General features: G+C 38.1%; 1 protein-coding gene across 6 annotated transcripts in view; it reads left to right on the plus strand.

The window, feature by feature from the left end:
- The window catches only part of ZNF385D (zinc finger protein 385D), a 450774-nt gene that overhangs the window by 390468 nt on the left and 38636 nt on the right, over positions 1-21670 (plus strand). For all 6 annotated transcript variants that reach the window (XM_089532942.1, XM_089532943.1, XM_089532946.1 and 3 more), the window contains one exon: positions 1896-2058. In XM_089532942.1, the coding sequence (XP_089389068.1) occupies positions 1896-2058 (163 nt within the window). The remainder of the gene's footprint in view (positions 1-1895; positions 2059-21670) is intronic.

Here is a 21670-nt window from a genome sequence, read left to right on the forward strand (position 1 = left end):
TTACAAATTTATAAGCATAAAAATTTACTGTCAAAGTGGCAAAAAAACATACTGGCTGGGCATGGCAAGTAGGGCCAGTTCTACTTCCCAAACACAGAGAGGAGAAAGATGGGTAAGGGCATTTCAGTCTGCCTGCCCCATACGCAGGCTTGCCATACGCAGACTTGACCTTACGTGGATGGCAAGCCCAGGGGGACAAAATGGCACACACGCCCATGGGAGTGTGCCACCATTGAAATCAACAGGACTTGAGGGCCTGTGGTTTTTCCCATATGCATGGAGGAGGTGCAGAATGGATCCCCCATATATACAAAGGCCCACTGTACTTCACCCAGGTAACAAATAAGGAAAATATCATTATCGGCCAGGGCTTGCTCCCACCCAAATAGTGTCCTCATATGCTCTGCTCCATATTTTCCTATAAGTATAAACGACATCCATCCATTTACTTATATGGAGAAAACTAAAGGAATATACTGAGAGACACTATAATTAAAGCAACCAATTTGATCCTTGACACTGAAAAGTAGGGCTACCTCTGTCCCTGCAATGTGCTCCCTGGTTTCTTTCTGTCCTGCTAACTGTGACAAAATATCAGGCATGTTACCTAACGTGATTAGTATCACATGTGTAAAATAAAATTGAATGCAGTTGAGAGAGAATGATTTCCCTAGGTCAGTAAATTGAAAAATGCAGAAAATGATATATGAAGGGTAGGATCCAGGCTTCGTGGACATGGATGGAAAGGCTTCTGCTATGCATGAAAAGAATTTGATGCAGTTGAGAGATTCCTTTGGCAGGGAAGTGATTTCCTGCCAAAGAAATTCCCCCTTCCATACAGCCACATACACTCTCTGAAAAACTGCTGTGAAGTTTTTCACAGTAAAATTTCAGGAAGTGCAAGTGACTACAAGCATGTATGATTGATAAAAATCACTTCCCTTCTTTCGAACAGCAGGAATATCATCTCAGTAGAACCTCACTCAGGGAATGTACCTAATGACTTGGATCCAGTCTAAGTATTGAAACTTGGACTGAAATGATATCTTACTAGGAAAGCCTAGACTCTCCCAACATGACCATACTAGAAGCAAAGTGGATGAATGTGGCCATTTCAAGTGATGGGTTTCATGGAATATGCTTTTTAATATTCATGTTCATGTACATGGATTTGACTTTCTGACTTATTTTATTTATTTTTTTTAAAAAATTATATGCAAGCAATTATCTTTAAAAATATAATTCTTGCAATCACCATTTGAAGCAGCCGTGTGTTTCCACTTTGCTATACTGTTCATTTGCATATAGCTAACAGTTTCAGTCTAATTCCACCGAAAGGCTAAGTCACCAGGAAGTGTTCCAGGTTATAGCACTGTACAACAATGAGCCCAACTTTGAGTTCTGCAACATGGTCTTTGGTAGGGGGTTGGCTATCTCGCACATAATAATAAGTCCCTGTCTTGTTCCTTGGTATCTTAAGGAGACATCAAGAAACAAGATGGAGACTTATTTCTGTGTGAGAGATTTCCTTGCCATTAATTCTTGCCATTAATTCTCTTTTAATCTATATTTAAGTAAGAACTAACTTTAAAGAACTTTAAAGGAGGACGTCCTTCCCCTAGAGAGGAAAAATTCTTAACAGCCAGAATTATAACAGATAATATATTTTATTATATGAGGCAAGAAAGTAAGTTAGCTATAGTACTGCAAGTGTTGGAATATCATACTTTACCATTTCCAAAATATAATTCTAAGAAGAATTCTGCAGTTTGATCATTGCTTTGGTATGGCACGTGGTACCCATTATTGAAAGGTTGTCTGTATTTGTACTAATACAGAGATTGCTAGTTGAGAAATGAGCCTGATTGCATGGTTCATTTTGTTCTCCTTTGTAGAGCCAGGCTGCGGCCCACTACAAAGGCACTAAACATGCCAAGAAGCTCAAAGCACTGGAAGCCATGAAAAATAAGCAGAAATCTGTAACTACCAAGGACAGCGCAAAGACTACCTTCACTTCCATCACTACCAATACCATCAATACCAGCTCTGACAAAACAGGTTAAGCGATAATCTCTGTTGTGGTTTATTTCTTTTATTCTTTTATTTTTCTTGTTTACCGCCATGTCTGTTTGGTTCTGTGCTTGCCACATTGATTCATGCTTGATCCATCATTCTGTGTAATATTGATTTCCTTCTTCTTTCCAGTACACTTGTGAGAGTAAGGTAATCATGACGGGTTGTATAACTGATTTCTCTTGAACACAAAGAGGCTTGTCATCATTTCAGGCATGAATGCATACATTTAAGATGAGTAATATCTATGGCAAGCAAAGAATTAAATAGAAACTGCACTTGTCGTCTATATGCAGCACTTCTCTCTGCAGTTGGCTATGACATATTTTAGCCATAAAACCCAGCAAAATACCTCTAATTGAGAACTCAAGCCTCTGATAAAAGCATTGTTTGTCAAAACATTATTGTTGCAAATTTTAAGCACTACATTATTATTTTAAATGGATGTTGGATGATTTCAAACTGGATAATAGCCACATAGCCCTCATTACTCACAGACAGGTAAGTGTGACTGATATCTGTTATTCTGTTTACCTTACAGTTCCTTAGACTAGAAAAAGTAATCTTTTAAATTATGGACTGAGTGCAGATTGTAGAATCCTTCGCCCCCTTTCTCCTTATAATCAAAGCATTGAAAGCTGCTGGTGAAGGTGATGGGATTTGAGCAACCTGATATTTAAAATCTGAGCCACTGTCCAAGAAACATCAAAGGTAGAGGGGTTGCGGTGCCATACATGAAAGAATTGATCTTGTCACTTTCTGCAGTATGTGTAGGGCATTGTATCATGAGCTGCATACATAAAAGGCTTGCTGAAAAGAGTAAGGTAAATTGAGTACAGTAAGTTGTTTCTCATGCAGCTGCCAAGTGTGATGGGTCATGGATACATAGGAGGTTTTCTGCAGTTTAGTATAACTCAAGCTTGCATGGCATTGGTTTGGAGAACCTGTTCTGCCTTTGCATATGACCATCTGCTATTTTCAGTTTTAAGGAAATGCTGTATTTGCACTGCAGTGAACTGATGCTTGCCAACTGTAGCTGTCCCTAGGCTTTGTTCATGTGCCTTTGTGTTCTCTACCTATCAGAGTGGAGAGGTACCTGTCTAACATTTGTAACAATAAGGACTCCATCTGTAGGTGATCCTTTCTTATTACTTTTATCTGTGCATGTAACTCTTGACATATTATGCTTTACAGTTGTCATCCTTATAGCAGCTTTGCTTGGCAGCTTAGAGGCAGTGATTTTCTCAGTAACTATATACTAGTGATTTGAACCCACATCTGATTAATGTTCTAGACCCAACATCCTGCCAGCTGGATTGCAGTAGCTCAAACTAAAATGTACTGCACAATTCAAAGAAATGTGAGGGGGTGGGGAGTGAAGAATTATTGTGTGCTGGATATGATTTCAAGAATGTGAATTAGGTTGGTTGATATTAAAATGCAAACCAAATTAATTTTTTTTCTCATGTGTTAAACAGAAGCACATTTTTCAGTCTATTAGACCTCATCCAGTTCATTGCTGATATTGTATATTTTGTTTCAGATATCAGACACTAATGAATTAAGAATTCTGAACCAATGTATACTGAAATATACTGTTGACATACTGTAATTGGTAGTAACAAGTGTGTTGTGGAGACAAACTCAGCATTTCTAAAATATACATAGGTTTGGTTCCAGACCCAGTCAGAGCAGACTTATGGACTTGTCTTACATTTGTCCAAGTCACAACAAAGTAATAGATATTTTATAAACAGAGCATTCATAAATTTGTAGAAAATACAGCTGTCAGTGGTGTGTTGAAAAAGATTGACTGCTTTATACATTATATAAAACATCATTCTGGTGATTGTGCCATCTATCTGCTTCATATCAGTGCCACTCAATAAATTAACAATGCTAATTTTATGCATTCCGGTGAACTGTCTTGTGAAATTATGAAAAAGGCAATATTAGTGATTCAAAGATTTTAATTTTTTTAAGAACAACAGTCTAAAAGTATTGTGCTTTCATAAGAACTTTTGATTTACTGAAGTTAAGTGGAATTTTCATTTCATTTGGGGGGGGAAATGAGCCAGGAATATCAAATGGCCAAAGATTTTGTATTCTTATTATTATTTGATAGTAAAAAGGGTATTGATTTGAGAAGGGGGTCTTTTTATTGTGTTTTTTTTTTAATTCTCCCATGCAATTTTTTTGAACACACATGAGAAACTGTAAGTCAGTTGGAAAACAAAGACATTAGATGCAACAAAGTTTTGGTTCAGCTTCCAGTTTATATACAGAGAGAGCTTGGAGAACTAACACCAGCAATGTGCTTGGAGGGCCATTGTTCCAATTAAGTAGGAGATATTTCTTTCTACTTAATCTTTCTCCTTTAATCTGTTTATCGTGTCCTATGTGCTATACTGAACTGTTAAAAGAAACCATACTTGCATGACTGGTCATTGGCATGACTTGCATGGCTTGTCAGTTTAACAAAATACTAGGAAAAGTGTCAAAAGTGAGAAAAAGCAAGAAGCTGATATCCATGATGAAAACCATGTATGTAATTCCAGCCTACTCAGGTGGCTTACTAAGGTCCAGAACATGGAAAATTAAGTTTCCAAGCAATACTGAGGTCTATATATCTTCTTTGGAAATGGTGTAAGTATTTCTACCTGTGCTGTTGAAAGTTGTGTTTTCTTTAACAAAAAGCTTTATAAAACTGTGTTCAGAAGATTAATGTGTGATCTGAAGGAAGCTGAGCGAAGGTCATATTGCCATCACCACCACTATATCATGTACAAACAGTGGTTAAATGGTGGGTAATATGTCAGCAACAGCACATGGTCAAGATTTCAGTTGACTGGGTCCACAGATGAACAAAATGTCAACAGAAAACCTTCGGTGCCCTAGCCATGAAGATTATGGGAAAGGCCACTCAATGTGCAACTCTTAGCAAGAAGTGAAAGAGCCATTTGTTATCTTGCTTATCCCATTAGCCTTTTGGCAGAGAATGATACCAGCAGTGAGCTGTAGGCAAACGGAAGGTGGTATGGAACAGTTATGGAGTGCCAATTGAACCAGGAAATGGGTGCACATTCACATAGCACTTTGAAAACTACTTTCAGCTGTAGACTTAAAATAATATTAACTTCCCAATCCTTTGTATTTTTACTCTGAAGTAAATAAAGTATTTCATTTATTTTTCAATATGTTACATTTCCCCATGCATTCACAGAATGCTTGCAAGATGTAGCTGTGAAAGACTCACTTTAGCAAATGGCTTATTTGTCAGTATTTCTGTTGCATTTCTCAGTATTGCACCATTTTTCTTTTCCTGCCACACTTCTATGTCACCTTGCAAGGCTTTTGTTGTTATTTCTTCTAGCACAGTAGAGTATACATCTTTTGGTAGAAACATTTCCTAAAGTGTGCCTTTTTATACATTTTCCTGCTTTACTAAACACTTTTTCTTGTGCTCATTTTTGAAATGCTCACATGGTTTGGTACACATGTTTGGTTCACCAAATATATAAAAAATCCAGGACATGCACAAGGCCAGGTGCAGTTTCAAGGCCAGGTGTGCTATGACCCATCACTTGTCTCGCAACAATGAAAGGGATATTTTCATAGAGAAATGCAAACCCAGAACATTTCTTTTGAATCCCTGCATACGAGAAGAACTGAAAAACAAGCATGGTGCCACTGTCAAACAATGGTTAGTCTCCAAGTGCAGGCTTTGTTTTCTTTCACATAAACATTTTCCTCCTCTCCACAGTGTTTCGGAATTATTTAGATGTTGGCTGGAAAAAGCTATTGAGCACTGGATGGTTTTTTTTAAAAGGAGTAATATTTTTTTCAAAATGGTCAGGAATGAATGCAGGGTCTTCTGGATAGTAAGGGCTCACAGAAGGGCATTTTGCTATAGGCCCTCCTCATTCTTGGACTTAGCCTGTTGAAGAGATGATACCACCTTGAATTTTGCAGTATCTCTGGTTAGTTTGCCTTTATTAAGCATATCCTCCAAGTCAGTGAGAAAGTGACAGAGCAGCACCTTTGGCTGGAGAGGTTCCCAGGACTGACCTGGGAAAGTTCTGAGAGCCAACATGGTATAGTGCTTAGAGTGATGCGCTAACCACTACACCATGTGTAGTGTTAATTAAGCATGCTCAGAAGAAGCATATTTAATTAACAATATTGCTAAATTATATTGATATTTAAAGTAATAAGGTTATACATATCCCTCTGCAAAAGAAATATAAGCACTTATTAATATTATCTTTATCTGAGCAATGAGTAAAGCATACTCATTACTTTCTCTTGTCACCTTTGTGGGGAGGAAATATGCTTTGAGGCAGTTTGAGGATTTCTTTTCAGATTTTAGGAACTGCCTTACATAGGCGGGTTATAGACCACCGCTTTGAGGTGGTCTGCCGCCGCCGCCGCCGTTTGGTCCGTAAGGGAGCCACCGCAGCCACACCGCGCGGCTCCCTTGCGGAGCAAAAAAGAAGCTCCAAAATGGAGCTTCTTTAAGCGGCAGCTCTATGGCATCGCAAGGCGCCAGGGGCGGACTCGCAACGTCATAGACGCTGCGACACGTGCGGACGCACAGCGTCCGATACGTAAACATGGCGGCCCCCATGTGGAAGGGGCGCCGCCATGTTGTACGTATGGAATATGTACTAGGGTTAGGGGGGTGCGGAAGCACCACCCCTTCCTAACCCTAATACGTATTCCATACGTATTTTTTGGCGGTTTGTAACCCGCCGTATTTAAATAGATCCACCCCTCTGGAGTACCATTAGCAGTAACAGGGGTTTTTTTTTGGGGGGGGGGAGGATAACAAATTATTTTTTTAAATAAAATATTCCCAAGTGGGACTAGAAAATAAAATAAAAAACCTCTAACTGTAACATGAAATTTCACTGAGTTACCATGGAATTGACCATGCAGTGCAGACTGAAACAAACCTGTTGAATCTGTTTGAAATCATATTCTTAGCATTGCTGGCTGGCTATTACCAGACATATTGGTCTAATCTGCACTGCAGAATTAATGCAGTTAGACACCACGTTAACTACCATGGCTCAAATGCTATGGAAATCTGGGATTTGTAGTTTGAGATATTTAGCCTTCTCTGTCAGCAAGCTCTAGTGCCACAACAAACTACAAATTTGAGCCATGGCAGTTAAAGTGGTGTCAAACTTCATTATTTCTGCAGTGCAGATGCAACCATTGGAGGAAACTACAAATAAACTCAATTTTGCTTCCCACTGCCAATGGAATACTCCTAAAGGAAGGTCTGTGAGCTTTCTTGACAGTAGTGCAGGTGTCATCATACCAGGGGACCTCCTCCTTTTTTTGGTGAAGTAATAGGTATTACTGTAGCCGTGTATTTCAGTGAAGATATTTAATCTTGCCTGCATGCTTAAATCTTTCCTATTTAACTTTTATTACAAATTATGTTAGTTTCTCATGAAAAAATGCACAAAGCAGTGAGCAGGAAGATAACAATAAACAATAATAAAAGAAATAAAAGAAAATCTGTATAGAGCTAGATTAGAGCCTTTCTAAATGAAAAGTGTTCATACAGAACTACCTAGGCCTTGAGGATTTTTAAAAGAAATATAACGTCTTTAAGGGAATAAGACAGGATTAAAATGACTCTTAATCTAGGCCTAGTCAGATTTTTGGATGAAGACTTTTGTAGTGTTTTCCTCATTATTTCCTAGTTTTTATATTTCTATTTGTTATTTACCCTTGCATTGTTGTTTGTTATCTTCCTGTTCACTGTGTTGTGCATTTTTGTATGGGAAACTAGCTTAATTTTATAATAAAAGTTAAATATGAAAGATTTAAGTGTTTAGGCAAGATTAAATATCTCTGTTTAATTCCATGGCTCTTCAACCAAGTTAATAGAATGCTTACAATTTCCATCCAACCATCCCTTGCATATCCTGTGTACAACCTCAGTACTTTTCAATTGTGTATGGATCTGTCAAGAAACAAGTGGCGGACAGCTATAGCCACAACAGTTCTTAATTCTGTGAGCAGAAAGCTCCAAATCATATTCGGTGCCTGGAAAATATTGATTAACACTCTTCCCTCTATCACCCAAGTGAAATGTCCTCACCTTACTGCCAACAAACAAAGAACATTCTCATTCTCAAGGATTTGCTAACTTCTGGATGCAAGATGCTGGAGATGCTCCAACTCGAGATTCTTATCACATTGTGGAACTTTGTGAGTGGTTGATAAATGGCAGCAAACATTGCTAGCATAACTAGACATGAATCATAAGTCACATTTCAGAACTTTAGGACCAGACACTTGGCTAGTACTAGCCGGGGGAAATGTATTACAGTAGTTTTAGTTATCAGTTTGTACAAATAGAAAATATCTTTTAAAAAAAAAACTTTCCTTCTTTTTTGGTGTGTGTGTGTGTGTGTGTGTGTGTGTGTGTGTGTGTGTGCCATAAATTTAGATATTATCTGGGCCAATAGGGAGATAAAACAGACCAGTGGGAAAGCTACAGTCCTTGACACTTATCCACCCAGGATCACTAGCTCTGTTATTGTTTCTGAGTTTTATATGGCAATTTTTTAGAATCAGATCAGACTGCAGTATAAGTAATAGACATTTAACAAAGAGGAAAATATATCTTTAGAGAGCAATAAAAAGAAAATCTGAGGACTGCCCAGAAATTGCATGCAATATTCCTTCCTCCCTGTCTTTATAGTGGATAAATATGATCTAGAAATACATTCCCACTCAAACAACTGTGCCATGACAAATTATCTTCTGACAAGGAAAGTGTTGATATGTCTGTTGTTTTGCCTGAGGGTGCTGATGGGAAAAGAAAGAAATACAGTAATAAATGAAGCTGAAACAATAGCTGAGATCAGAAAACATTCAGGAAATCCAAGGTGTTGTGGGGAAAAAAGCCAAAGAGAGTGGTTTAAAATAAATTAAGATCTGGGCAGAAAGAAATAAATTTTACACACCTTTATTTCCTAAATTTCCACTCTGAGCTTTTTTCCTAAACCTGTAACTGGCCACTGATGGTTAGCAGATGGCAAACAGGCTGAAATGGCACACAGTACCAATCTGGCCAGTCCATTCCCTAAATGGAGTTTAGGTGACATAAGCTGTTGCAGCAGCTGTTACTACAAAGCAGTAAGCTGAAAAGGAGCAATAGATGAAAGCAATAATAGTTGAGATAAGTCATACTAGAAGTAAAAAGGTGAGGAAGCGAAATATTCAAAGAGTATATAAGGGAAGGATAATAACGACATTCAGGAACCTTGTAAATCTTTTATGGAGGTTATGCTCAAAAATTGCCCCTTGTCAGTATTAATTGATAAATTAAAATGGTTTATATCCTGCCTTGCATGATACAAATCCTTCCAAGATGGTACACAGGTGGCAAAGCGTATTGAAATGTGTATGTGTCCCTCTGACTATCTACTTTACAAGAATATATTGGAAGCTGTTAAACTTCTTTGCATAGGGCAGCTGATGGCAAATAGTCCTATGGAGTGAGATGACAGTTCAGGTGAAACAGCTTGCATCTTCTTGGGTTCTCTTGCCCCAGATTCTTTTCTACACTGCGGCCAGTGATGGATAGGGAGAAGGGAAATTGTGTCATCGGAACAAGCTCTGAGTTCTTATACCCTCTGCCTCTAGGCCTCTGTGTAAATGCCAAGCATTTGTTCCGATGCTTTTGTTTTTCATTAACACCCAAAGGAAATCAACAAGGATGTAACGTTAAGAAGAGAAGTGTTTGTTTGTTTTTTGATGTTGAAATCTTTAGACCTCAAAACTAAATGCACTGTCTCCAACCAAACCAGTGTACTGAACCTTAGGCCTGAGAGGATCTGGAAACCAAACCACATAGGGAACCAAAGTTTATCACCTCCTAACTGTCTAGACCTAATTAAAAAGAGGAAGCATGCTTTCTTATTCAATTAAATTTGTCCACTCAAACTGTGGGTGCATTTTCCTGGTGACTGGTGATCTTCCCTAAACTGTGGTTAAACATACAGCCAGCCCTCTGCTTTTGCAGGTTTGACTTTTGGGATTTGATTATTCAGGGAATATTTGCTGCAACCTCCCCTGTTGCCTTATGCCATTGTAATATGCTAGTTTTGCGATACTGAGAGACTGCAAATGTGTGACAAGGCATGTAAGTTTCTATTAAAATGGCGCGGAGGTAGCACCAAGCACCAGCAGCCACCTACTTCTGCCTTGCAAGCTCTACCACCTCAAAGGCACCCACAGTGAGCTGAATGTGCAGACTGCACTTTTTTTGTGTGTTAAATACAGGAGGGGGGGGAATAGAGTTATTTGCACTTTTTTCCACTTTCACAGGGCTCCTGTGTCCCCAGCCCTAGTAAATCTCTCTGGATCCAGAACCTGGAATTTTTAAATAATGGTGAGAAATAATTCCATAATCAAATTTCAAGTGAATCTTCCGTATTAATGGCTTACGGTGCTTCTGCATACCCTGAATACACATGTTCACACAAGGAAAGTAGTTTTACACCTGGTTAGTTCTTTAGGTGTAGAGCACCAGGGGCAAACCAAGGGTCTTCAGAAACCAAGGGTCTTCAGATAAGGCTAAGAAAGAATCCTGACTGAAAATCTGAAAAGCATTTGCCATCAGAGTTCACTAAACTGAGTTAGCCAAAGGCCTGACACAATTTAAGACACTTTCCTGTCATATATATAATTGGAAAAAAAGAATAGGTCTGTAGAGGCATGTGAGCTTACTTGTAGGGAAATGAGTACAGGGTTTTTTTTTCCTGGTGAAAAATGAGCTTTGATTTATGTACAGATAAGACATATTTTAATTTGTTGATGAAGTATAGTACATTCACACTCCTCTAGCTTACTCTTTTTCTTCTTGGAGCTCTGTGTTAGGAATACTGTTAGTATTTTGACAATAATATCCCTTTTATACAGTCAAATTCAGAATATTTTATATGTGCACCTTATTAACTGATCTGCAGTATAGTAGCAATTTCAATACAAAAATGCATATATATTAAATGCCTGTATTTGCATTGTGAACCACTGCAGTTAAATGTGTTCATGATGCAAATACGAACGAGCACACCACACTCTGGTTTAAGGTTTAAATCAAGTTCAAGGTAGTCATTGGTGTATATAGGAATTTAGGTTGACAGCTTCACACAGTAACAGGAAGTATATTTGACTGGAGGGTCAGAGTAAGGCTGCATCTAGACTGCAGAACTAATGCAGTCTGACACTGCTTTAACTGCCATGGCTCAATGCTATGAAATTTTGAGATTTGTGAGATATTTATCCCTCTCTGTCAGCTCTGGTGCCACAACACAGTACAAATCCTAGGATGCCATAGGAAGGAGCCATGACAGTTAAAGCGACGTCAGAGTGCATTAATTCTGCAGTGTGGTAGCATGATTCATGCTTATTTCAATTAGACTTCCCAGTCAACATGTTTAAGATGTGGCTGTGTGTTGCCTGTCCTAGTCTAAGCATTTCTTTGGTCAATATATAATCAGCTAAAACAGGTGATTCATATTGCATAGGACTTGTAGAAAATAGGAGAAGCAGGTAGAATTACCAGGTGAGAGTTGGGAGACTGACATTGGGTGACAGTCTCCCAACTCTCTTCAGGAATGTTTAGGCAATATCAATTGATGCAAATAAGGATTATCACTACTGCTTCTAAACGGGATTAATTATAGGACATCTAAGGGTGCAAGTGATAATTTTACCCCCACCTCCTGTGTGCTGTTACTGCTTCTTCCCCCCGAAATAGCATTTACTTTAACTGTACTGGGACTCAAACTTTGTTCTAGGGGATTGCACCTTTTCTTTTCCCTACATATCCACAGCAAGTATGATTAAAAAACAATCAAAGTCATTTCAGTTAGTCATAGTGCCTAATTTATCTCTGGATAAAGCTCTGTTATTTTCTTACTAATTCCAGTGCATCTTGCTTTCTCGTTCAGTTCTTTTGATGCAATATATTCAATAGATATGACCTAGTTTCCCTCATGAATGTATTCTGTTAGCATCTATTATCAGATATTTTAAAATGTGAACTCTACTTAACATTTGGTGGGACATCATCTGAAACTTTTCCTTGATATTAGGAATGCTAATCACCTTACCAGTTTATGAAACAAAATTCAGGCTAAGAAAGAAAGAAGCCTGCCTCAAAAGAAAGGCAAGTTTTTCAAACCCCTGTGTGCTTCTCTGTGTTAGACCAGGATTTGATAAATGAAGTCTCCCATTCACCCAGTTTAGCTGTCCTGCCCTATACATTTCAGAATTGCTTTCAATAATAATAATAATAATAATAATAATAATATATAATAATATAAATAATAAAATAAATAATATTTATTTATATCCTGCCTCTCCAAGCAGTTCGAAGCAGCTAACAATAATAAAACAATATTAAAATACAGTAAAACATCATAACCCATAACCCATAAACCCTCCCATCATAATCCGTAAACCCTCCCATCCATAATAAAAATACATTCTAATTATAAACTAAGCAGGGACAATTGAGGGGCACTTGATGGGAAGCCACTGAGAGGCTAGTCTGGGAAAAGCCTGCCAGAAGAGATACATCTTGACCACCTTTTGACATCTTGACTGATAATATGTCAGATCTCCTCCGGCAGGCTATTCCATAATTTGGGTGCGGCAGAAGAAAAGGTTCTCTGGGTAACCACTGCCAGCCTAGTCTTTGCTGGCTGCAGTAAGTTTTTACCAGAGGACCTCAGTGTGCAGGGCGGATTGTATGGGAGAAAGTGATCCCATAAGTAAGTTGGGTCCAAGCCATGAAGGGCTTTAAAAGTTATAACCAACACCTTTTACTGTGCCCGGAAGCTAATAGGCAGCCAGTGTAGAGATTTAATATATGTGTTATATGGTCACCCCTAGATATCTCCCAGTATCCAAACCTCCCTTTCTCTCTGCACCTTGGCTTAAACAATGGTAAAGTGCGTTCTTCAGTCTCTAGTACTCTAGCATGCACCAGAGTCGCTTCACATTACACTATGGCGGGATACAAACCGCCATATAGTACGTATAGGATACGTACTAGGGTTAGGAAGGGGCGGTGCTTCCACACACCCCTAACCCTAGTACGTATCCTATACGTACAAGATGGCGGCGCCCCTTCTACATGGGCGCCGCCATCTTTACGTACTGGACGCATAGCGTCCAGATGTGTCGCGGCGCCTATGACATCGCGAGTCCGCGCCAGGCGCCTCGCGACGTCATAGAGGCGCCGCAAGAAGAAGCTCCGAAATGGAGCTTCTTTTTTGCTCTGCGCGGGAGCCGCGCGGTTTGACTGCTGCAGCTCCCGCGCGGAGCAAACGGCGGCGGCGGGGAAGCGCCGCAAAGCGGCGGTTTGTATCCCGCCAATAATAGCATTGTGATTCTGCTTTAACTGTCATAGCTGCATCCTCTAGGATCCAGAGATTTGTAGTTTTGCAAGGCACTAAAGCTCTCTGGCAGACAATTTTATATCTATATGAGACTGCATTGGGACAGAGCCTCTGGGCTCTGCCATCTTAGTGAAGTTCTGAAAAGCATGTTGGAACCTCAGAGGCAAGAAGAGGTGCCCTTTCATACCTTTGTGCCTGCTTGACTGCTGTGCCCACTAAAAAGAATGAGGTTAGTAGGTTTTAGGGGTCAGGGGGCTGGAAGGAAGTGCTTTTAGAGTTGTTGAGGTCAGATTATTTGTCTGAGTCTCTTGGATAGCTTGGAGGAAAATTATCCCATTTTCCTGATTGATTTTCCCCCTAGGAACAATCAAATAATTACTGTAGCAATCTGAGGCAAGTTTTAGTGAACACATCCATCTCTGGGTGACATACGTAACAAAAAAGGAGAAATGCACTAAAAAGCTCATAGGCGTAAGTGTTGGTCCATTTTGGATAATGCATTCCTTCAAGTGATATCTGGGCAGCAAGAGTGCCTGCTGCTATAAAGTTATGTATTACATGTTTGGCTACTTTTTCCTGTAACTATCAGATACTTCCTCTCTGGAATAAGTAAATTAACCTTTAAATTTGCCAGGATTTAAGAAAATTATAGGCAATAAACAGAAATCTGACATGTTTTATGCCTGCTAGGTTAAGATTCCTTTCTTCCATTCTCCTGTCAAACTACTTAGTGAGGGAAACATATGGATATGACAGAATCTTCTAGAGAAGCACATTTACCTAGGTGCATTATAATCCTAAGAAAGTGTTTTGTCAACAAAGAATTTTAGTTTTTCATTTTGCATAGCTCCTTCATTTGTCTGATGTGCATGACCGTTTTGTTCAACTGAATAAAACATACTAATAGATTCCAGATCAGTGTTTGCTTAAAGAACATGCCACCAAAATAAAGTTAAATGCAAACTAAATTCGTTATCCTTCATTTCCAGAATTATCTTGATTCCCATGGAACTGAAGTTCTGTTAACTTAGCTTGGACCCAATCCAAGAAGAAGGATGTAAACCAATATTCTCTTTAGAGAGATCAGAGCAAAGAAGCCTTCAGCAGATGACAGTGTAATCTATCCTGTTAGAATGAAGTAATCATTGTTGTCCTCCTTTTCTTTACTAAAGTCCATTTTCCCATAAAAACAGGGATGCTAAAGAAATTAGACTACATGGAAACTTTTTTGTTTCTCCATTCCCTCAATACCTGACTGTCCCAATAACCCCATGGATGTCTACTCTGTAGTGATACTGCAGATCAAACAGTGTCTACTTAGAAGTAAGTCTAATGGTAGGTAAACAGAACATCTGGTGCATACTATAGGATTTCAGTCTTCAGGATTTGTGTCTTATTGGAAATAGAGCTCCCCATGGCCATGGAACCACTGTGACTTTTCCCATCCCTTTCAGTGGTAACTCCATTTGTCCTCTTAGTGTAAGTAAATGGGAAATTCCATCCATCCAAAGATTTCTTGTGTATGAATTCTACAACTGGAAACCATATAGGTAATAAATGTGCTTGCTGTTTTTAACAGAGAGTAAATAAAAAGGTTACAGCTAATATGGACCAGTGTATGGATGTGAGCACATGTACAAGGAAAGGGGCACATTGTTAATTATTTCACAAAACTGAAAATGAAGAATTAGAAGCACATTCTTACTTTTAAAAATCCTAAACAAGATTAATTTTCTTCCTGTCCTGTGACAATATCACTGTGATATCACTTTGGGGCTGTTCTTTATTAACTCAGATTTGGAAGAAGAGTTCAATTATACTTTTTTCTTTTCATGGATTTGTACAGGGAATTGTTTTCATGTTTCCTACTACCTTTCCTTCCCACCCAGTATGATTTCTATACATAAACAAACAACATACTGATGAGCTTAATAATGGCATTCTTCGGCTTAAATACATAATGTCTATTTAGTCAAACCTAAGGATGGATTCAGTACTTAAAATGACCCAAGGTGGTTGTCCTCTTTGGAACCATAAAGCCCAATATTCATTGTTATCATGTTTTCTTCCTGTGTTTTTCCAAGTTATCTCACTTATGCATGCAATAAGCCACTCTCCTCGTGAATGAGCTTTTCAGTTCATTCACCTTGTCATGGGAGTCCTGAGACATCTGTTGTACAGTTTTAATCCTGAGTACAACCAGCTTTTCCAATTTGTCATCCAAATGTATCTATTTTCTACTCTGCTGGTTTAACAGCTACAAGAAAAATTTAAAACAGCAGGAGCAAATTCATCTGAAGCATCTACCGGGTGATCATGTCTTTAATCTCTCTACCCTCACCCAGCAATTTCTCCCAGTTTGCCTGCTGTTCTATAGGCATCAGTTTCCTCTTGCCAGTTAAATATTTGTCAACAATTAAATCTCTCAAGTGCTTTTATCAAAAGATCATTAAGGGGCTAGAAACACAGGGATGCAATTTTTATGATGTTTATTATTATTCTTCCAAACCAAAGTTAATCCCTCCAGTTGTGCCAAGCCCAGGCACAGTACATAACAGAATGTTACAAGAGAAAGGTGTTTAAAGATTTTTAGTCCTTTAGAAAGCAATGTGGTATTAAGACAGCCAGTATCATCTGCATATATTTGCTGTAAAAATGGAATTCACAAGGGAAGTGTTAATACACTTATTATTGTTTATATTCTTAGTCTTACCAAAACACATGAGGACTAATATGCAAGACAATGGTGCAAATCCAACTAAATTAGCTGCTAATCCCAACTAGGCTAAACCCATTGAATCACTAGCTGAATAATAAATTTACACAGGGGTAAATTCCATTGATTCAACTAGCCTTCTTTAGCTGGGATTAACAATTAGATATAGGCCACGCCTTTTCTTGAGAATTGTCCTCCTCCTTCTCTTCCAGAGTAGATATAAGTACAGTACACCCTCACCATATGCAGGCGCACTATACGCGGCTTTAACCTTATCCGGAAGGTTAAGCCGCTTGAAAACGAATGGTGCACACGTGGGACCGTTCACTCATTGAAACTAATGGGGTTTGGGTTTACACGTTTTCCCCATACATGGGGGTGGTAGGTCCGGAATGGATCCCCACAGATGGGAAGGGCCCACTATAGTTAGAAATAGTGTCTTAAAGCCATATTAATTTTAAAGCTTCTTTCTCCAATTTTTATTATTCCAATATGTACACTAGGAAATATGAAAAACACCACAGCATGTACAGTATACTCATGTGTGTACATGTGTATGTGCATGTGTTCATACACCCTGCCAAATGCCATCACACATAATCAATGCTGCATTCTTAATGCAGTTTTTCATGTTATACAAGGATCTGTCAAATTCCAAGTTTTATAGTTTTATGTGCCTTTTAAGGTCCTTTTCTCCCCTGATAACATCCTTCATAATGATTAAGCCTTAATTGTTTTTTCAACATTCTTTTCTTCCTCCATCGTCTTTTACTCTTTTAACTGATTTTATAGATCAAGAAAGTCAGTGAGCTTGCTTTCATCTTCTAATGAACTATTTTTAGTTATATTTTATTATATTCATCTGCTTATTTATTTATTTATTTAGGGAATTTCTACTCTTTGAACAAATTTTCAGGAATGTACCCATTATATTAATAAAACTTTTTTTAAAAAAATCTTGCCATAAACGTATACACAAAAATCTGAAAATCCAGATTTTTCAGAAAGCCACAAAGAGAAATAAAAATTCAGGATAAAGTGGATGCAATTACTTTGGGTTCTATTTTTATGTCATGATGGGACCAAACCCTACAGCCAGTTTTGTGAGTAGGAGCAAAATTTGGAAAGGCTCACTTGCTCTTTAAGCAATTGGAGGATTCTTACCTTTTTCATATAGAATCAAAATATTCATCATCAGTTGTGTAAAATACAACAGCAAGGTACAGTGGACCCTTGTTATACGCTAGGGTTTGTTTCCAAGATCCCCCATGGATAACAAAATCCGTGGAGTACCATTAAATATAATGACATAGCAAAATGGTGTCCCCTTATAAAAAAAATGGAAAATCAAGGTTTGATATTTGCAATTTATACTTTTTTAACATTTTCAAACCATGGATGCTTTAATCCATGTATAAAAAAATCTGTGTATAAGAAGGGCCGACTGTACAATAATCCTTTGCATGTACATAGAAGGGTTTCTTATTACTAAGAAATTAGATTAGAGCAAATATAAAACATAAAAATCAAGAATGTTATTTTACATTTGGTTAAAATGTATTTTCCCATAATGCTACCAGGTCAAAAGACAATATTTACTTGTCTTTTTTTTTAGTTGCTTACTGTAAGACACTCTCTCTCTCTCTCTCTCTCTCTCTCACACACACACACACACACACACACACACACACATCTTTTCCCCCGACCATTTCAACTTATTTCAGACATTGACAGCCAACGGCTTCCATTCCAGTGTGATGGTGAATTCGCTCTGGATTTTTCTCTTGAAATTTAAAGTATCTGTCCAGTTTTCTCAATCCCTTCCTCCAAATAGGTTGCAATTCTTGGATAACTAAAGTTCAGGGTGGATTTTCCATCCCACTGACATGAAGGCCATGAGCTGCCACTGATTTAAAATGACAATGGCTTAAGAGGATACCACTCCTAATTTAAGATGCCTTCTGGGCTCAGAACCTTCTCCATAAGATTGTACCATTTACATAGGTACCCAGTGTAAGAGAGATTTTCAGACCCATTTTTTGGTCAATTAATCCAATTTGATTTTATTACGGATGTCTGGTGGTGTGAACTAATCAATATCTCAAAGAGAAACTGCCAGAGGCAGGGCTTACGATGAGACAGTTGGGAAGTTATGCTAATATAAGGGTTTCAGTTACCTTGCTAATAAAGAGTGACATGAGTCAATAGGAATGATCAAATTGCATATTGACACACCATATGTTAAGTCTGCCAGGTACTGGGGGAGGATCCCAGTGGGATGTAAAAATGATGGAGCAACTGTAAACTAGTAGGAAGAAGAGATGGTTACAAACAGACCAGGTAGAACTGATAACATTGTAAGTTCCATTGATTTTCTAGAAAAAGACATAGTCAAGCTTTCTGGTGGGTATGAGTGAGACTCATCTCTGCCTTTCACCCATTTTTTTCTTTTTGTATCAAGCATAGGGAGCCAACAGCTTGAGAGTTAGACTAGAATTCTGGACATCAGGGTTCAAATCCTGGCTCAGCCATGGAAACTCACTGGGTGATCTTGGACAAGGTACATTCTCTCAGCCTCAGAGAATGGAAATGACAAACCCCCTCTGAAGAAACTTGCCAGAAAGCCTCATGGATCAGCATAAGTTGGAAATTGACTTAAAGGCACACAACAATAAACAGCAATCAAGCATAGGAAACGTTTGACTCTCCACATTTTTGTTTACAGATCAGTTCTTCGGTGTCGTAAGTGTCAGGTAAAGCTTCTGAGATCTGAAAGTGCCAAAAGGTCCCCATCCCAGCTTTATATAATCTGGCAGGAAGATGCTCAGGCTGCTTTCTTTGGCTTTGTTGCTTGAGGAAGCATATGAAGATTTGTTTTTATTTTATATATTCTTTGGGGAATAGATCCTTAGGTTCCTGCTCTTTTATGTGAATTCTAGTGTAAATTCTATAGTAATGGTATAATTTTACGTTATGCTTGAATGATATTTTATAGTTATCAGTTGTTTTATGGACTCCAAATTGGATCGGAAATAGAGACAAAGATGTAATAAACTGATAAAGAAATACAACTCTCTCTCTCTCTCTCTCTCTCTCTCTGTGTGTGTGTGTGTGTGTGTGTGTGTGTAACTACACATACTTCTGTTCCTATTCTCCTCTCCTATTTTATCTGGGGCTTTCTGGGTGCTGCAGCAGTTTGATTAAGAAGAGTTAATACAAAATGTGACCAAAAGGCCCCATCATGCATTGTCTAGCATAGTTCTGCCCTAATCTAAAATATTATTAGTTCTTTTACTTCCTCACATACAGCAGACAATAAGTCTATTCAAGATGGTTGTCATTACACAATCAAAAAGATATATTGCTGGTATTTCTAGCCAAGTACATTTGGAGGATTATTTATCTTCTTTGATATAGTGTCATCATGTTCTTTGTAATGGAGATTGTGTACCTGGCTGCATTGTGATTTGCACTGCATATCCTAGAGTGTCCAAATTAGCTCTTTCTCATTTCTGCTTCACTCAAGAGCATCAATATGGCTTGCAGGCCATTGATTAATGATTGGGAAGATTGTGCCTTTAAAAATAATTGTGTTTTTTCCCCTAGAATATGAAATACAATCTCTTACTTATGCAGTTTCCTTTTCTGGTGCAGTTCACATTTGTGCTGAGATTATAATGCTCAGTTTGACATTGAAAGATGTTAATTTATTTTTTCCCCCTGAGAAATACCAAGAAAGCAAATGAAAATGAAAATACAGTAATGATGCATTTAAGGAGTCCACATATCTTTTCATGATACAAATTCACAAGCTCCTCTTTCACATTTAGAATGGAAGGATGCTGAAGGGGAAGTGCAGATCATTAACACTCCTTCTTCCTTTGCTTTCTGTAATGTGCAAAATCGGAAAAAGGCTACAGTGATCGTCCACAAATTCATTTGCAATAATTTTACTTAGTTTTGAAATTTGTGCATAATTTTTACAAATACTCGCTTCCAAAATTTCAGAAAGATGAAAACAAATAGTGATGGCCAACAGTAATGTTTAGTAACTGCAATTACCATAGAATCGCTTGTATTACTATTGTGCCAGTACATTACAAAGCATTTGTCACAGTTAATGCACTCCTGTCAAATCAAGCAATATTAGAAGAGGGCTGTTATGATGAATATAGGAGACAGTCTAAGTGAAGTAAATTATAGAGGCATGTAAATGTAGTGTTAGTGTCCCAGCAAAGGAGTATTTCACTGTAAATTAATTTGTTCCAATGAAGTTAATAAAAAATTAGTCTACTCAGTATTCTAATGGAGCTGGAGCACTCTTAAAAGCAGATTTGATATAGCTTTTTTGTGTATCTAGCTGTAAATTCAAAGTCATATTCAGAAAAATTAGTTCACAGTATGTGTCGCAAATAATCAACTGTACAGTTATTGTGTATAGGACTGACATTTTTGCTCAGGCACCTACCTGTAAACAGGCTTCACTGGGATTTAAGTCCAGCTAGGAGACATTTCTGGGAAAGAAGGGCAACATGAAATAAAAGAAGTTTGATGGATTTAAATATTACATCTGAACTGGATATTTCTTTCATAACATGGCCAGGGTAGAAATGCGTGATATAGACTATAATAGGCAAGAAAGTTTATTAATGTAACTGGGTAACATATCACAGTGGCCACAATATTCAAGACTAACAGGCAAGACATTTTATTAATTAAGATGTGTAACATATTGCAGTGGTTATAGTATGCAAATGTAGCCAAGGGAGGAGACAAAATTCACATTATGATAACTGTAGCTACTATTAGTCCCAACTAGAATTGAAACAATGATAACTTGTTAACATGTGTAAATTCCAGTGATTCAGTGAATCTATAGTTGCGCTCAGCAGTTGGATTTTGGCCAGGGATGGAAACTGTATGTCTCTCTAGATATTGTAAAACCCAACTTTCCTCATCATTGGCTAGGTTGGTAAGAGGCTGCTGGGAATTGCAATTCAACTTCTGCATGCTTCCAACCCCTGAAATAGGCACATGGTATACTCACTGTATATTATGTTAGGGAAGCTTAATAAACTGAAGACCATTATTCTGAGCATGTTATGGGGAGTGGGGAGACCAGCACTGGACAATTGTTGATGGTTTGATTTGGTACGGGACTCAAAACACTGAGAATAACTTATTTGGGGTAATCGTGTTTGCCATGCAGCAAAATACAACAAAATCGAAAAACAGCTATACCTTCTTCTTTTTGTACTGTCACTTTTGTCTTGTATGATTTTTTAACATCTTTTGCCTGATGAAGAAGCCTGTAGAGCTTCCATAGCTGGCATGATGTATTCTGTGCTTATTAGTTGGTCCTAAAAATGTCTAATTGTTTTGATTGGATTTTGTGGATGCAGTTGTATTAAACTGAGATTAGTTATCTCCAAATAAGAAAGAT

This window comes from Sceloporus occidentalis, unplaced genomic scaffold (genome assembly GCF_023333645.1).
Source record: "Sceloporus occidentalis isolate IW3139 unplaced genomic scaffold, rSceOcc1.0.p SCAF_7, whole genome shotgun sequence".
Classification (NCBI taxonomy): Eukaryota; Metazoa; Chordata; class Lepidosauria; order Squamata; family Phrynosomatidae; genus Sceloporus; species Sceloporus occidentalis.